Source organism: Hyperolius riggenbachi, chromosome 1, assembly GCF_040937935.1.
Source record: "Hyperolius riggenbachi isolate aHypRig1 chromosome 1, aHypRig1.pri, whole genome shotgun sequence".
NCBI classification, from domain to species: Eukaryota; Metazoa; Chordata; class Amphibia; order Anura; family Hyperoliidae; genus Hyperolius; species Hyperolius riggenbachi.
In genome coordinates, this window is record NC_090646.1 from 274,250,252 (window position 1) to 274,265,838 (window position 15,587).

Consider the following 15,587-nt stretch of genomic DNA (forward strand, 5'->3'; position numbering starts at 1 on the left):
CTGGTGTGGCGGTGGGAGGAAGCAGCCTCCTAATAATGTTATTTGGGCCCAAATTACTAAAATACTGCTGAACTGGTGACCATGGTTAGTCATACACCTTTGAAGAGCATCGGAGGCACTCGTGTCCCCAAGTGCTTCCAAAGACAGGCGACAAGCACTCGAGGATACAAGTGCTTCCAAACCCTCCCAGGAGCTCTCAGAGGCAGCAGATTTGAACGGGTGACTGCGCTGGAATGGGGACATGGAGAGGAGAGGGTAGGCTCAATGCTATATAAATGATGATAATAGTAATGTGATCCAGAGCCTTCCCTCTCTATAGGGATCTGTTTTTGCCTTTTACAGCGGTTTCAAATTTACTTTAAGTCACTGGCTTTGACTCTGGTCTGACTCCACTGGCTGCATGCTATTTCCAGGTGCATGACTCTCAAACAAAGTCAAGGGGGGAATTATGAGTGTATTAAGAACAGAGCTCCTTTTCATATCTACATACCATGGAACACAATACTAGTTTTATACTTACACCCGAGTTCCCCTTTAGGTAATAACACATACTGGGTAATTTACAGCTCAAGACATGAGAGAGATTAACAAAAGGACACAAACCACAGACAATTCCTTTCATACACTTGAGATCCTGCAGACAAAACTCTGCTTGGCTAATGCTGTACATATTTCTGGGTGATTACACTTGGAACAGGTACAAAACAAAAAAGATAAAAGCTAAAATCTCTGCAGAAATATGTGGAGAAGCAACTCAGGCCTAGTGTAATTAAGCAGAATATTTGTGAAAGCAGACATTGTCACTGGGAATGTTTGTTCTCTGTGGAACATTAACAATCATTAACCTTCTTCCTCTTCTATATTTACACATTCTGCAGTGGAATCACAAAGATGATTGTGGCAAAGGCAGTGCTAAAGATTGTACGAATTCCGATTATACCTCAAGGACTACTTTCTGCACTTTTTGGGCTGTGAACATGAAGCCCTTTTTAGGCTTGTTGCTAAAAAGCAGCTGCAATACTGGAAGGCTAAGGGCTACAGAATGGAATGTGACTAGGCCTCCTTCCAGAAACTTGCCATGGAGGCTGTGGGAATAGGTGGCACAGAAGGTAGCAGGTCATTGACTCAATCTCTGGATTCAAGGACACAAGGCATTCTTTGCATAACTTACATCCCCCTCTTCCGCAGCTCTATTGCTGAGAATTATAAAACAAATGCCATGTAAGGCTTTGAAGTTGGCTCACAAAAAACACCAGCCTGGACCCCATGACTGGAAGAGGATCTGCCTCAGATAAATGCGGCTCAGTCCATGCCAGGAAGAAGTGCGTGGAAAGTGCATACCATCTCCATAGCAGCCCCTGATGTCTAAATATGACTCATATGATTGATCACTAAACACCACAGTAATCAAGACAAAGGAAGCACCCTGTTAGCTCAGCACAGCCATGGATGAAACAGTACTGAAGAATTTACAATGAAAAAAAAAAAAAAATAAATAAAAAAAAGGAGGTTTGTACATTTAATCAAAACAGAGTAAGAAGATTTCACAATAAAATATGATTGTCCAAAATGCTCTGCTCAGCCTTCTGAATGTCGCTACACACTCCAGGTACCTGCTCCCACCAAATCCACACCCACAGGCACAGTGGGATCTGAAAAGCAGACTTCCATTTGTTTACATCCAGTGCCACAGCTTGCTCCAGTCACTAGATGGCACTGCTGAGAAGGTAGCGGACACAGCTAAAGGTGCCCATACACTCGTCAGATTGGCAGCAGATAGATAAGAAATGCATCTGATGATCTATCTGATGCGTTTTTAGAACATTTTTTACCAGGATAGAATTCCAATAGATTTCAGTTTGAAATCTATTGAAATTCGATCTGATGGCATTTTTTTGCCATCAGATTTCCATTAAGGCCAATGCAAACTGATAAGCAATCTCATCAGATCGACCTAGATTTTCCACCCAGCCAGTTCGATGCAAATCCATCAAAATCGATCGAAATCGGCCATCGATCGGTCGATTGGTCAACCGATTTGCAAACGATCAATCGATCGGTCGGCCAGAAAATCGGCTGAGTGTATGGGCCCCTTAAGAGACACAGCTAAGAGACCAAATTACAATCACAGATGAGGGGGAATTAAGCCCAATCTACACGATACAATTACGATTCTATTTACGATTCAATTAAATCTGTCATGTCTGATCAGGATTTGATTCAATTCGATTTGCCATTGTTTTGCAATGGCAAATCAAATTGAATTGAATCGAATCCTGATCGGACATGTTGGATTTAATCAGATCGTAAATAGAATAATAATCGAATCGTATAAAGAATTGTATCGTGTAGATTGGGCTTTAGACAGGCTAAACTCTCTAAATACATACAGGCTGCATTTCTTGATGTTTTTCTTCTGTCCTGTGCAAGAGTTCAGATATGTAATCAGATATAGACCTGGCTGTTCAGATCACAGTGCCCTGGCCTTGGGGGTATTCTGAAAATGGCCTTGTCAGAGCAGTTTAACTCAAACTCAAAATTTTAAAACAAGGCTAGTTCTGCCACAAATGTTCCCGTTTTTAGAAGAGATGTACCTACATTATTCTTGAGTTAAACTATTTTTTTTTTAATGTTGGTCCTTTTAAAGGTTGTTACTCTGCCCTACATCATTGCAGTCTAAACCATGCGATACTAAAAATTAAAAAAAAAATAGTTTAACCACTATCTACCACTTCAGTATATCTACGTCCTCTGTGACTTCATCTAAGCCACGAGTTGGTAGATATACATCTTGTAGCAGAAGCAGTGCTGTGCAGGATTGGGATTGCTCCTGTGCACATTTCTAGCACTATCTGATGCAGCACTAATTGGTGAATAGGAATATATGTTTCCTGAGCTAATGAGATTGATTTTTACCATTAAAAATACTTTTATTTTCTCAATTCATAGTGAAAAATTCACTCTGTAGCATTATTTCAGAAGCAAATATCCTCACCCTAAATTGTGACAGGAACATAATCTAAATTGTGTTATAAGCAGTAAGAATAGCTAAACAAAATCTACAGTAGCACTTTATTTTTTTTTTATTTTTAAACTGGAATTGGTAAAACTGAGAAATAATGGGTTTTTTTTTCTATTTTTTTCCTTGTTTTCCCATTAAAAAATTAGTAGAAAACAAAATTGTTTGAGGGCATACAATGAAAGCCTAGTTTGCCATGAAAAAAACAATATATATTTAATTTCTGTGTCGTAAGTAGGGATAAAGTTATTTTTGATTAAATAAGGAAATAGCTAAACTGTCAAAACTGCTCTGGTCCATAAGTGGGAAACAAGGTCTGGATGCGAAGTGGTTAAATCAAGAACAATGTAGATCAATCTGTTCTAAAAACAAAGTTCTGTATCTTGGTCAGGTAGTTTCAAAGTGCCTGGCAATTTCTTTGTGCATACCGATGGGCTGAAAGCATTTATGAATGCTAGTTGATGTGTGAATTATTACAACTACTCCCATTAGCTGCACTTTAATGCCAGGAACACAGGATGCAACTTCCCGTCCGATCGATGGGAATCAGACAATTATTTCCGATCTATCCGATCTGTTTCTGATCGATAAAGGGATCAATTTTTCAAGGTTTTAATGAGAAAACCTTTTGTAAAGTTTGGACACGTATACACAATACAACTTAGTCGGATTACCAATCGATCGGAACGTTAAATTGCATTGTGTGGTCCCAGCATAACATAAAATAAATTGGCTGCATACAAAGTAGCTTTAGTGTGAAGTGTTTTATTTTGCATAGGTACAGCGTACCCAAGAAGCTCATGGTGACCCAGAACCACTAGGAAAGCATGAGGCTCAAAGACATTAGAAAGCCTTCTTACAGCCAGCACGCCATGTGCAGGTCTATTGACTCCAGCAGGTGGTGAGCCACAGCAGCACTGAATAGAACTTATTTTACCGCTGAGTGGGCTGAAATGAGTAGGCAACGCTCCCCTGGTGCTGGAACAAAAGGATGCGAGTTTCTAGCTGAGAAAAACTTTCATTCAGATATTCAGTCTGATAACCTGCAGCAGATGGTCAGCTGAAATGCTAATATGCCCCATTTCAGCTGATTGAAGTATTAAGTGTATAAACGTTACTATGCAGAGGTCAACACAGAAACTTGCTGTAACGCTCCCTATTATTGGCATAATATATACGGCTGACACTAATGGCCATGTTTATTGGTGTAATTGACAATAGGACCCTTCTCAGCTCTTTCTAAAATTACCAAAGTTTCAAAGATGTACCTAATGGCCCATACTCACGAGCTACTAATGTAGCCCGTCGCTAGCACACGGGAGCGTGTGTGCGACAGTTCGGCGACAGCTCGTCGCCAGGTCCCTCCGCATACACACACGCGGAAGAGGGATAGTGATGCGACGGAAGGTGTCGCCGACGTTCCTCCCCCCCTGCCGGAAACTCAGTGTACGGTCTATTAGGTTGCTTTCGCTAGTCCGCATACACACTCGGACTAGCGACAGTTGAGACGGGAACTGTCGCTAGGAGATTGACCGCGCCAATCGCCTGTCGACAGCAGCGGTTCGGGGCGCACGCGCACCATACTCACGGGCGACCCGTCGTCGCAACACGCGCGTGCCACGTGGTTACGGTGACAATTGTAGCCCGTGAGTATGGGCCATAATACATGAGTCAATGTCAAGCACTGTTTGGGCAGTAGTTCCACAGCACGCAATCGGCGTCCACGTACACCTCAGTTTGCCCATATACAGGTACAACCGGATGATGAAAAGCTACACTTTACCTATAAACATCACAGGCCGTGAAATCCTCCAATGCACAATGTTTTGTGTATTTCAAATCTGCATTTTTGCAATCAAAAAGTTGAAAGTTCCTTCCTCACAGCAACCAGTAGCTTCTTAATGCTAGTAGTGGGGAGCTCACATTAGATCAGCTCACCTAGCTTGCATGCTGATCACTTGCTGGCCGCCAAACTGCACTGCAGCAGTGCTGGCTACCAGCATGGGTCACCTCTTCCTGCCTTCTTACCATCCAGGACCATTGAGAGCTGGATGGGTAGGCTGGATGGGACTGCCCATCCAGCTCTCTATGCTCCTGGTGTGGATGTCTGCGAGCCGCTGGAAAAGGGGACAGAAAATCCTGGATGGCAAGCAGGTGGAATGGTGATCATGAAATGGAATGGCGTGAACACCGTACGCTTTGGCTTGCAAGCGTTCAGTGGTTCACAAGCCTATTCACCCTGCTGAACTGCCATCTCTAGTTAACTGGTTTCCCACAAAATTGTCCTTAGACTAGGGTAGGGACTATTGACTATAGTAGGGATTCTTTGGGAGCTCTTCTGTGGGTCAAGTTAGTGATGTGACTATGTACTATAAAGCACAGCAACGGATGGTAGTGCTATACATAATAATAACTCAAATGTTTCTAGCCACAAATGGGGATAGGCACGACACTGCATTAAGCAGAATTAGGTGCGTAAAGTCTTATGCATGATGAGTAGAGCGTAATGCAATACATTTCATGCCTACCATTACGCTCTATTCATCTCGCATAAGACTTTTATGCACGAAATTCTGCTTAACGCGGTTAAAGGCATAAACGCAAATGTCCCAGGTGCCCAATCAGGCAAGCATCTTACAACCTTAAATAATATATAACATATTTTTCATTAAAATTATTAACTAATAATTGTATGTAAAGGGTTCTGTTTCTGCTATTGATATATAAAGTACAGGGCATAACTGTTTAGCCCTCCTCTTGCAGCACTGAAGTCCCTGGCTCAAATACCAGCCAGGACATTTGCTGGTATTTGAACTTGCGTTTGTATGCTCTCCCTGTGTTTGTGTGGGTCCCTTCTAGGAACTTCTTTTTCTTCTCTTGGGCAGCACGGTGGCATAGTGGTTAGCACTCTTGCCTTGCAGTGCTGGGTCTCTGGTTTGAATCCCAGCCAGGTCATCATCTGCAAGGAGTTTGGATGTTGTCCCCGTGTCTGTGTGGGTTTCCTCTGGTTATTCCAGTTTCCTCCCACACCTCAAAAACTTACAGATAAGTGAATTGGCTTCCCCCTAAAATTGGCCCTAGACTGATACATACACTACACGATACATACATAGACATATGACTATGGTGGGGACTAGATTGTGAGCACCTCTGAGGGACAGTTAGTGACAAGACAATATACTCTGTACAGCGCTGCGTAATGTGTCGGTGCTACATAAATACTTAAACTTCTCTTTCCTTCCACACCTGAAAAACACTGGTTGGTTAATTGGCTTCACGCCAGATTGACACTAAATTCTGACAGGGACCTATGAGGCACAATTACACGATGCGATTTGTTGAAATGTACTATGTAAAACACTGTGTAATATGTCAGTGCTATAGAAAGGCTGGATAAAAGAATTGCTAGTGTGCTACATAATAGTTTATCACCAGCATCCACTTTGATGTCCACATAAACTGTATGAATCAGTGACAAAGAAAATGACGGTGGTATATAAATTAAGAAGGCTGGACTTTTGTCACATTTACCCTTTCCTTACCATGGGCAACATAAAAGATGATAACATTTAAACCAAGAGAAATGTTACAATTCAGGAGTGTCATCTTGTAGTCTGTGAGGGATGTGAGAAATGGAGATAACGTTCACAGTCTTGTGTTAACCAAACCAAACAGACAACCTTTTGTGCATTCTGAGTCAATGATCCCATTCATCTTGTGACACAGGTCAGTGACAGGAGCTATCAAGTCACACACTTGTATATGCTGTGCAGTTACACAGCCATCTTGCTGCACAATGCCTGTCAGGAATGTTGTGATGACTGCTGGGAAGAGGGTGATGATAATAGTTAGACAAAAGTCACACATATGAACTGACCTTTTACATATTAGCAAAGCATAAAGGACACCGCAGACATAAGTTCCTCATGGAAAGGAAAAGTGGGCACGTGATTACATAAAACATCTCTGTTACATAATGTTAAGTACTGTCTATAATTCATCAGGCGTAAATCCCATGTGTGAGATGAGTGAGCACCAGCTGCCTATAGGCTGTTTAAAATAAACTCAATCATTGCTGAGGAAAAGGTAATCCCTTCAGTTCAGCTCTGTTCATTGCAGGGGTTAATGGCATGCCAGGTTTCAGCTTACTTGCAGGTAAGAATGTAAAGCATGCTTGTAAAAACGCAGTTATTTAACACTGTTACAAACAGGGACTTTGATAGAGGAGAGTACAAGTTTCTTGCCCATCACTAGATTAGTTCAGGTGTGAAAAAGGGGTAACAGGTTCCTACTTTGTGCTGCTAATTACTCTTGCAGCAAGATGGGAAGTTTCTAGGCAGTCTATACCCCCATAAAAAAGTAGAGATTCCAGGCTGGCAAAGGAAGTGCATCAATTTTGGCCCTTTTCCACTAGCTACAATCCACTCAAAAAAGTGGTTCATCCCGTTTTGCTGATGGTAACAGCATCACAATTAACATGTAATCATGGTGTTCATTTTCTGTTAGCATTTTTTAAATTTTCAAACGCAATTGCCGGCATGCACAATTTTTGGTGTGATTGCGCATTCCACGTGGTGATTGGAAATTCCTGCTGATAAACAGTATGTTTGTAGGAATTCTAAGAAAAGTTGATTTTCTCGTTGAGGCTTGGGGTTCACACTAGCTATACTGCCAGAACATTTCCTGCAGTGGATGACAGTGGACATACAGAACAAGCTAATGCTTTCCTATGGGCCTGTTCACACAAGCTTACTGTCCCTGTTTTTTTTTTTTTTTTTTTTTTGCGTTTCCACAACACACAATTCAAACAGGTACAGTTTTCTTGAGAAGCGGATTTGCCATTTATCTGACAGAACGGCAGAGATCCGCTCCCGGGTACCGGCCAACAATGGAGCCTTTCCCAGAGCAGTATAGTGTATAAATAGGTATATAGTACCACTCCAGAAAGTGTGAATCCAGAATATGTCTTGGTATTAGGAAGCCATTTCAGTCACCCACTAAAACTTGCCTTGGACTAGATGTATTTGTGCTACCTGGCTTCATTAAGGCAGCTTTCACACTTATCTTTGTGATTTCTAGTCACGTTTTTCTATTTGCAACGGTTTTAGGCTCCAATTTTTTTCTCATATTTTCATGCAAATTTTTCACATTGTCCTTTATCCATGCACATCAATGAAGTCAATATGATATTGTATGTAATAAACTTCACATTTGCATATACATTTTGCATTTAGAATGCACATTTTCGCAATTCCCATAGATGTGCATTACATGCGAATTGCATGTCCGTGCGAAAAAAAGCATACTCAGTTTTTTCTTTTCCGCAGAAAATCTGCATGCAAAAATTCAAACAACAACGCAAGTCTAATGCAATCCCATTGACTTGCATTACATGTGTGGTGAATGTGACTATGCAAAAACGCGAATCGAATGCAAATTCTGTCATGTGTGAAAGGTGCCCAATACAAGCTCTCCTACAGATGTTTGTATGTTGCCACAGTTGCAGAACCGCGAAGGCTTAAGGTGCGTACACATGCCTAATTTCTTCAAACTACGGGTCGTCAGACCTGCCCACGGGGTGCGCCGTTCTGATGACAGTTTGCCCGTGTGTACAGTCTATCGGCAGGCTGATAAGGCTGGTTTTGATCGATCCGCCCAGTGGTACAGTCGACACCAGTCTTATCAGCCTGCCGACAGGCTGTACACACGGGAAAACTGTCATCAGAACGGCCGCGGGTGGGTCTGACGACCCGTAGTTTGAAGAAATCAGGTGTGTGTAGGCATTATATACAATGCTTCCGATTTGCCTGTGTAAAACTTTTATTTACTCACCGGGTGTCCCAATATCCAGCTTCTGCCTGTAGCATCACCCCCAGCAGAAGAGATCACAGGAGCTTCACTAGCTCCAGTCAAAGAAGCGCCTGTGACCTCTTCTGTTAGGGGGCGAGGCTGCGGACAGAAGCCAGACATCGGGAGACCCAGGGAGTATATTAAAAACTTTATAAAAAACAAAAACATTCAGCCCCCAAATCACTGTAAAATCACCTTGCAGCAGCTCATATCCTTTGCATTGGAGCGCAAATGCGACCAAAATGCTGCATGCCCTGCAATTGCGATTAGCCCTAATGGTGGGTTTCCCACCATTGACATTCACTGGCAAAGCATTTTTGGAATGGCTTTTGATCTGAAACACAAGCAAAAACATTGCAAATTGGTCCCAGTCCCTATTCATAGTACATTTGTGTAGCGGTGGGGATGCGATGTAGCCAGGGGGTCCTGCACGCTTGTACTGGCTTCTTCCTCCTTTCTGTTCTTGCATACAATTTACCTGAAACAGCGCCAGTACACAGAAAGAAGCCAGTACAACCATGCAGGACCTGCTGGCGAGTATTTGTACCCCCGCCACTTCGTCTCCCCCCCCCGGCTCTCTATACTGGGGGCACCTATCCTGGCTACACCTATCCCTGGTTACCTATGCTGCGGCCACCTACTACTGGCTACACCTATTCCTAACGCCACCAGGAGCAGGGTAAGCCTTTTTACAGTTTTACCCGGCATCCAAATCTCCCGGTGGCTTAAAGGGGAACTGAAGAGAGAGGTATATGGAGGCTGTCATGTTCATTTCCTTTTAGACAATACCAGTTGCCTGGTAGCCCTGCTGATCCTTTGCCTCTAATACTATTAGCCATAGCCCCTGAACAAGCATGCAGCAGATCAGGTGTTTCAGTGGTTCAGACTTATAAGTCTGATCTGACAAGACTAGCTGCATGCTTGTTTCTGGTTTTAATCAGATACTACTGCAGAGAAATAGACCAGCAGGGCTGCCAGGCAACTGGTATTGATTAAAAGGAAATAAACATGACAGCCTCCATATACCTCTCTCTTCAGTTCCCCTTTAATCATATGTATTCCGTGGGACTGGGGCACCCCACACTATGGGGGGGGGGGGGGGGGGGCACATTTATTTATGTAAGGGGGGCCCCCGGGTCCAAATAATTGTATAATACGATATACCATGCTATTTTTTTTAGATAGTTATCATACTGTGGAATTTCATACTGTTGCAACCCTATTCTACAGTGGCCCAAATGTTTCTGAATATTTTTTTAAGTATCGGACGCAAGTTCTATCCCCTACCAGTTATAAAAAATAAAATAAAATAAAAAAGCAGGCGCACCAAATGTGGGATCACATCACTACCAATCTTATCATCCAGCTTTTTTTTTACCTCCTATTGCTATTATCAGGTAGTGCAAGGTAGTACAAGGTCATTGCTAAATTTTAATCATATTCTGATTTAAAGAGCTTACAAGTTTATCAGATCTAAAAATCACCTCAAAACTTATTTTCCTTTGGGCAGGAATTTTATTTTTTTAAAACAGCTGACTTCCTATTGTGACAATTTAAACATCAATCAATACCTTCCCTCAGCAGTTAAGCCAAAGCTCATGCAAAGCGAGATCCTGTTTTAGATAGAACATTTAGATATAACTAACAGAACTGCTTAGCTGACCAAAAAAAATAAATAGACGAGATGGGTTTGTCTGTGATGCATGTACACAGCAATGTTCTTCAGGCATAATAGCGGTTGCCCAAGTCTCAGTTATCGTAAGACAAGTACCGTATATGCTCTTGGAATGAGCTGAAAACATCTCACATCCCCAGGCTATAAGCTGTGAATACATTAGTACAGGCCACATTCCTATGGTTATAAAACTAACAAGTAGCTGTTTACTGGCACCATTCAGCCTTCCTCTGCCTTGTGATTACCAATTCTTGCTAGTAAAAAATCATGAATGCCTGTTGCTGAACTGACACCAAGAATAAACAAGTACTATATACACACATGCATACATTTATTCTCACACATGTTCTAATAGTTTCTGTGTACTCTATAGGAACTCCATAACAAAGCATGTAATTATTAGTGTATTAATAGCAGACATCATATAAATCTAGCCAGGAGCTCCTTCAGCAGGTGCTTTCTTCCAGAATGAGGCCTGGAACCCACTACAAATCGCTAGAGTTTTTAATTAGCGTTATGTAAGCAATTTCATGAGCGATTTCTGGCACTTTTAGGAGAGATTTTAAAAAGTGTACGCTTTTTGACAGCGATTGTGTAGCGATTTGCGATTTTACTTGTAATTGGTCCTTTCAATGTATCAATTTTTTTTTACAGTTTGCAGTCATTTAAAATTGTGCTCAAATCGCTATGTGTAGCAATTCATGAGCTATTTGCCAGCACTTATATTACTAAACATTGAAGCGCAAATGCTCCCAAAATGCTGCATGTCCTGCGACTGCGATTTTGCTAAGCGCAATCGCTACTGTGGAATTTGTAACATTTATTTACATTGGCAGAGTGTTTAGGGAAAGCTCTAGCAATTTAAAGCGCTCCCTAAATGCTCAAAAAAAATTTGCTCTAGTGGGTTCCAGCCCTCAGTCTGATCTCCTCAGGCAGACCAGTCTGTTCCCCACCCCCATGTAGTCTTTACTTAAACGGCAGACATTTTATTTCCTTAGATTCTCTGTAAAAATATATGTCTTGTGGGCCACTAGTTTATGGTCTGTTTAACAATTGCATGGTGTCCAATTAAATAAAGCAATACAATTATATGTAAGGCTAGTATAAACATTTTCTTTTTAGTTTCTTGCCTGACTACTACTACTGAGCACTTTAACCTATAGGGCCCGTTTCCACTAGTGCGGAAACCGCCGCGATTCCGCAGAGATTCCCCGCACATGAATCGCACGGGGAAACTCTGCCATAGAGGAGAATGGCACCGCCGACCGAATCGCTTTCCCTAGTGATTCGGCCGGAACCCCCCGCAGAATCCGCTGCAGAGGCTAAAGAGCCCTTACTGAGTGTCTGAAAAACCTTCAAATGTATGCTGAGAAAATTCTAGCGCACTAAACGTGTTCTTACTCATAGGAGCACTTTGTAGAACTATGAACTGTGTGCACCTGTATCTTCGGTTCAATTCCAAAGACGCACAATCTATCCTCAGGTTAAGAGACAACACAATATACACGTAAAGCACAGAAATACTAGCATTACAAGTTTCAAGTGCATTCTCAGATTTAACAGTAAAAAAAAAAATAAACAAAAAAATAGCCTCACATCTTAACGGTTTCCCACATTGGTACAGGGAGTCAGGAGACGTACCAAAGAAGAATACACACAGTAATAAAAATGTGATGGAACGTTTAGCCCCCCCCCCCCCCCCCCAATCCTAAAAAAAACAAAAAAAACAAAAAAAAAAACCCACTAATATTTTCAGTTATAGTAGATCTTATAGGATGTAAAATTTTCAATATGTATGTCTTACCTGGTCTGTTTCTTTGGAGGAGGTGGTGGGGGTTGACTGGAATCTTCAGCTTCACTATTTACTTTTGAAAGTTCAACAGGACAGGAGGCCGATTTACTCATGCCTTTTTGACCTTTCTGGTCATCTAAGGTCTCACTGTTTTCATGACTATGACTGACAATGCTGCGTGCACCAAGTTGCCCACTGCTCCCAGCACTTGTCCTTGACTGCAGAGAGTCAGATGATATTTCCTCCTCCTCCTCTTCCTCATCAATCCTGCACTGTCGACTCCATTTTGCTTGATGAAAGCGCTGTCTACGATCTCCAGTTGGTAGGCACCTGTCACTCACCTCCAAAGAATCCTTTTTGTGGAAAATAGATGATGCTGTCCCAGACATGTGTGTTGGAGAAGTAACTCTAGAAGGACTAAGCTCATCACATTTGTTGGACTTGGAAGGCACAATGAAGCTGTTGCTGAAATGGTATTTTTGTGATAAGGAAGATTGATACTTTTTACTGCCATCACCTTTTCCTTGGCCTCTCTCACCCCAGACAAAAGTAGGTGATAGACTCATATTCTCAACAGAGGATGGACTACTGCACGTCCATTCAACACCAACTGCTGAGTCTGGGCTGCTCAGATAGATTGTTCTGTTGTCATCTTCTGTGTGAGCTGCCATGACAGTTATCCTAGCAGTCACAGGTGTCACTGTCTCATGTAGTACTCTGTCGCTACTTATTAAGCACTGATTCTTGCCATCATCTTCCCTTTTCTCTCTCTGGCACATGGCTGTTACTACTTTACTTGAGACGTTTTTCCTCTTAGAGCTTTCAGCATATATTGGCTCAATATCCTTTCTCAGTTCAGCTGGCAATGAAGGTGGATGAAACTCAGAAGTCTGGGAACCAGTAAAAGTTGGTGATGTAAGAGAGCCATCCTTCATACTGATGCATGAGCGTGTCTCTGACTGGCAGCCTGACTCAGACGGCAATGATACCTTTGTTCTGCTGAAATACTTGTTCTTACTAGATGCCAGTTCTGAGTTCACAGGCTTTGTTTGGGTGCACAATACTGCATCAGGTCTAACAGACGTTTCACAAGCTGCAGTGCCTCTAGAAAGAAAAGATCCATGGGCAGAAGGCTTGTCTGTAATAGACTGTGCTCTTGTGCTGTAACCACAGCTACTTTTTAAAGGAATTAAAGCTGGGTCCTCTCGATGGCAGCGCAGTTTCTCAGAGGCCTCATCACAGCTTTCGATTGAAGACTGGGTTTGTTGCTGTTGAGATGTTGGTAATTTTTCTTTGAGAAATACAGCTTTGTCAACCTGACCACTGAAGTGGCTCACATATGTCAGATTGTGCACCGCATTTATTTCAATTTTCTTATCTGGACTTGGAAGCCCATTGAAGACACTGGAAGAGCCATAATTCTGTTTGAGAGGTTTGTTAAGGTTATCCATGATTACTTTTGAAGTATCTCCAGATTTTAATATGGAATGGTTTGTTGAAGACATTTTCCAGTTTACCTAAGGCACAGAAGGTGGCATTAAGCATACTTATTTTTTATAAAAGCAAACTAACCCACAAATTCAAGACAAGATCCATACTAAGATCCATAAAACGTCAAAAAGAAGCCATGATCAATAATGCAAATATATTGCCTTATTAATTTTACCTCTATATTGAAACATATTAAAACAGCAGAGCCCCATAGTTTAGACCAGCCTTTCTCAACCTTTTTACCCTGGAGGAACCCTGCAAATAACTTTTGGATCTCAATGAACTACTGCAAACATTTTTTTGATCTCGAGGAAACCCTGCTTTTATTTTGCAGGAGGCATAGTCTTTAAAAGTAGTGTAGTTGCTTATTTCACTACCCCAAATTACACTGCCACTCATTATACTGTCTCCTGAGCCCCCAATTTTGTGCTTTTTGTTTCAGTACCACCTATTATTGTATGCTCTATTACACTTCCCCTACAATGGGGGAAAATTCCAAGGAACCCCTGCAAAGCACTCAAGGAACCCTGGTTGAGAAAGCCTGGTTTGGACAGTTGTGGCACAGACACTTGTCTATATAACCTTGTCTACACTTTAGACAGTTTCTCTGTTACACAATATAATAGCATAGTAAAATTGTACTGAAAAAAAAAAAATTGTATTTCAGTGTGCAGACAAGGAAATGTTGACTATGGGCTGGTGCACACCAGAGCAGTTTTGAAGCGTTTTTTAAAACGCTTGCAGGGGGAAAACCGCTTGGCTAATGAAAGTGAATGGGATGGTGCACACCAGAGAGGTTAGTTTTTTTCCACAAACTTGGGGGCTGCAGCAAAGTATAGGAAAGTGGAAAACCGCTCTGAAAAACGCTAGATCAAAGCAATTTTCCAGGCAGTTTTGTTACAGAAGCTGTTCAGTAACAGCTTTTACTGTAACAATATTTGTAATCTGCTACACAAAAACGCTCCAAAAAACACTAGGCATGTTTAGAAAACGTCTCTAAACATGCCTAGAATCGCTCTGAAATCTGCTTCAAAAACCTCTAGCGTTCTGCAGATCTGCTAGAGGTTTTTGGTGTGCACTGGGCCAAACTTCTGGGCTGCCACTATATATAAACAAAGGGGCTCCACTGTCCTGTCATTTATTTATAGATAAATCATACATGTAAAGTACTCATTAAGGGATAATTCTAAAGCTTCTTAGGAGAATTGTATAAAGCTAAAGTTACCCTTTAAAGATAATCATATAAAAATGCTGTATACAGAGTCATCTCATATGAATGATACTGGCCAGTACACCAGAGCTTATATGCCAATTGCAAGAGGCCCATGCAGGCGATACCAGCTGCCTTTTAGCATTTAGTAGATTTTTCAGAAAAAGCACCCCATATTGACTTTCAGATTAAAGGAAGTAGTTGGACTAGAGATAAAAAGTCATCTGCAGTACAAAAAAAAAAATCCAAATGAAACAATTTTATATTTTACTTTGCACTATGTTCTAGGCGAATAAAAACCTTTGCAGGCTAAAAACACCATAACAACCATAAGTTGAACTGAGTTTTAAAACAGCAGGAGGTAGCAAATTCCCTGCCCCCACTAATGGCAAGTGGGTTCAATTACTCAGACTCCCACAGGCTAAACTAGACACTGGTGGCATTGATGGCGTGGTACCACTGACCTTGAATTACTATTTTTGTTACTCTCTCAAAGCACCACATGATGCACAAGGGTATATAGCTAGGTATTAGTGTAAGAAGGGGGAGT

At 41.7% G+C, this 15,587-nt stretch overlaps 1 protein-coding gene across 1 annotated transcript in view; it reads right to left on the bottom strand.

Annotated features, from left to right (window-relative positions):
- The window catches only part of PRAG1 (PEAK1 related, kinase-activating pseudokinase 1), a 61,005-nt gene that overhangs the window by 20,541 nt on the left and 24,877 nt on the right, over window positions 1-15,587 (bottom strand). Inside the window, exon 3 of the mRNA XM_068233604.1 lies at window positions 12,349-13,853. Within this exon, the coding sequence (XP_068089705.1) occupies window positions 12,349-13,853 (1,505 nt within the window). The remainder of the gene's footprint in view (window positions 1-12,348; window positions 13,854-15,587) is intronic.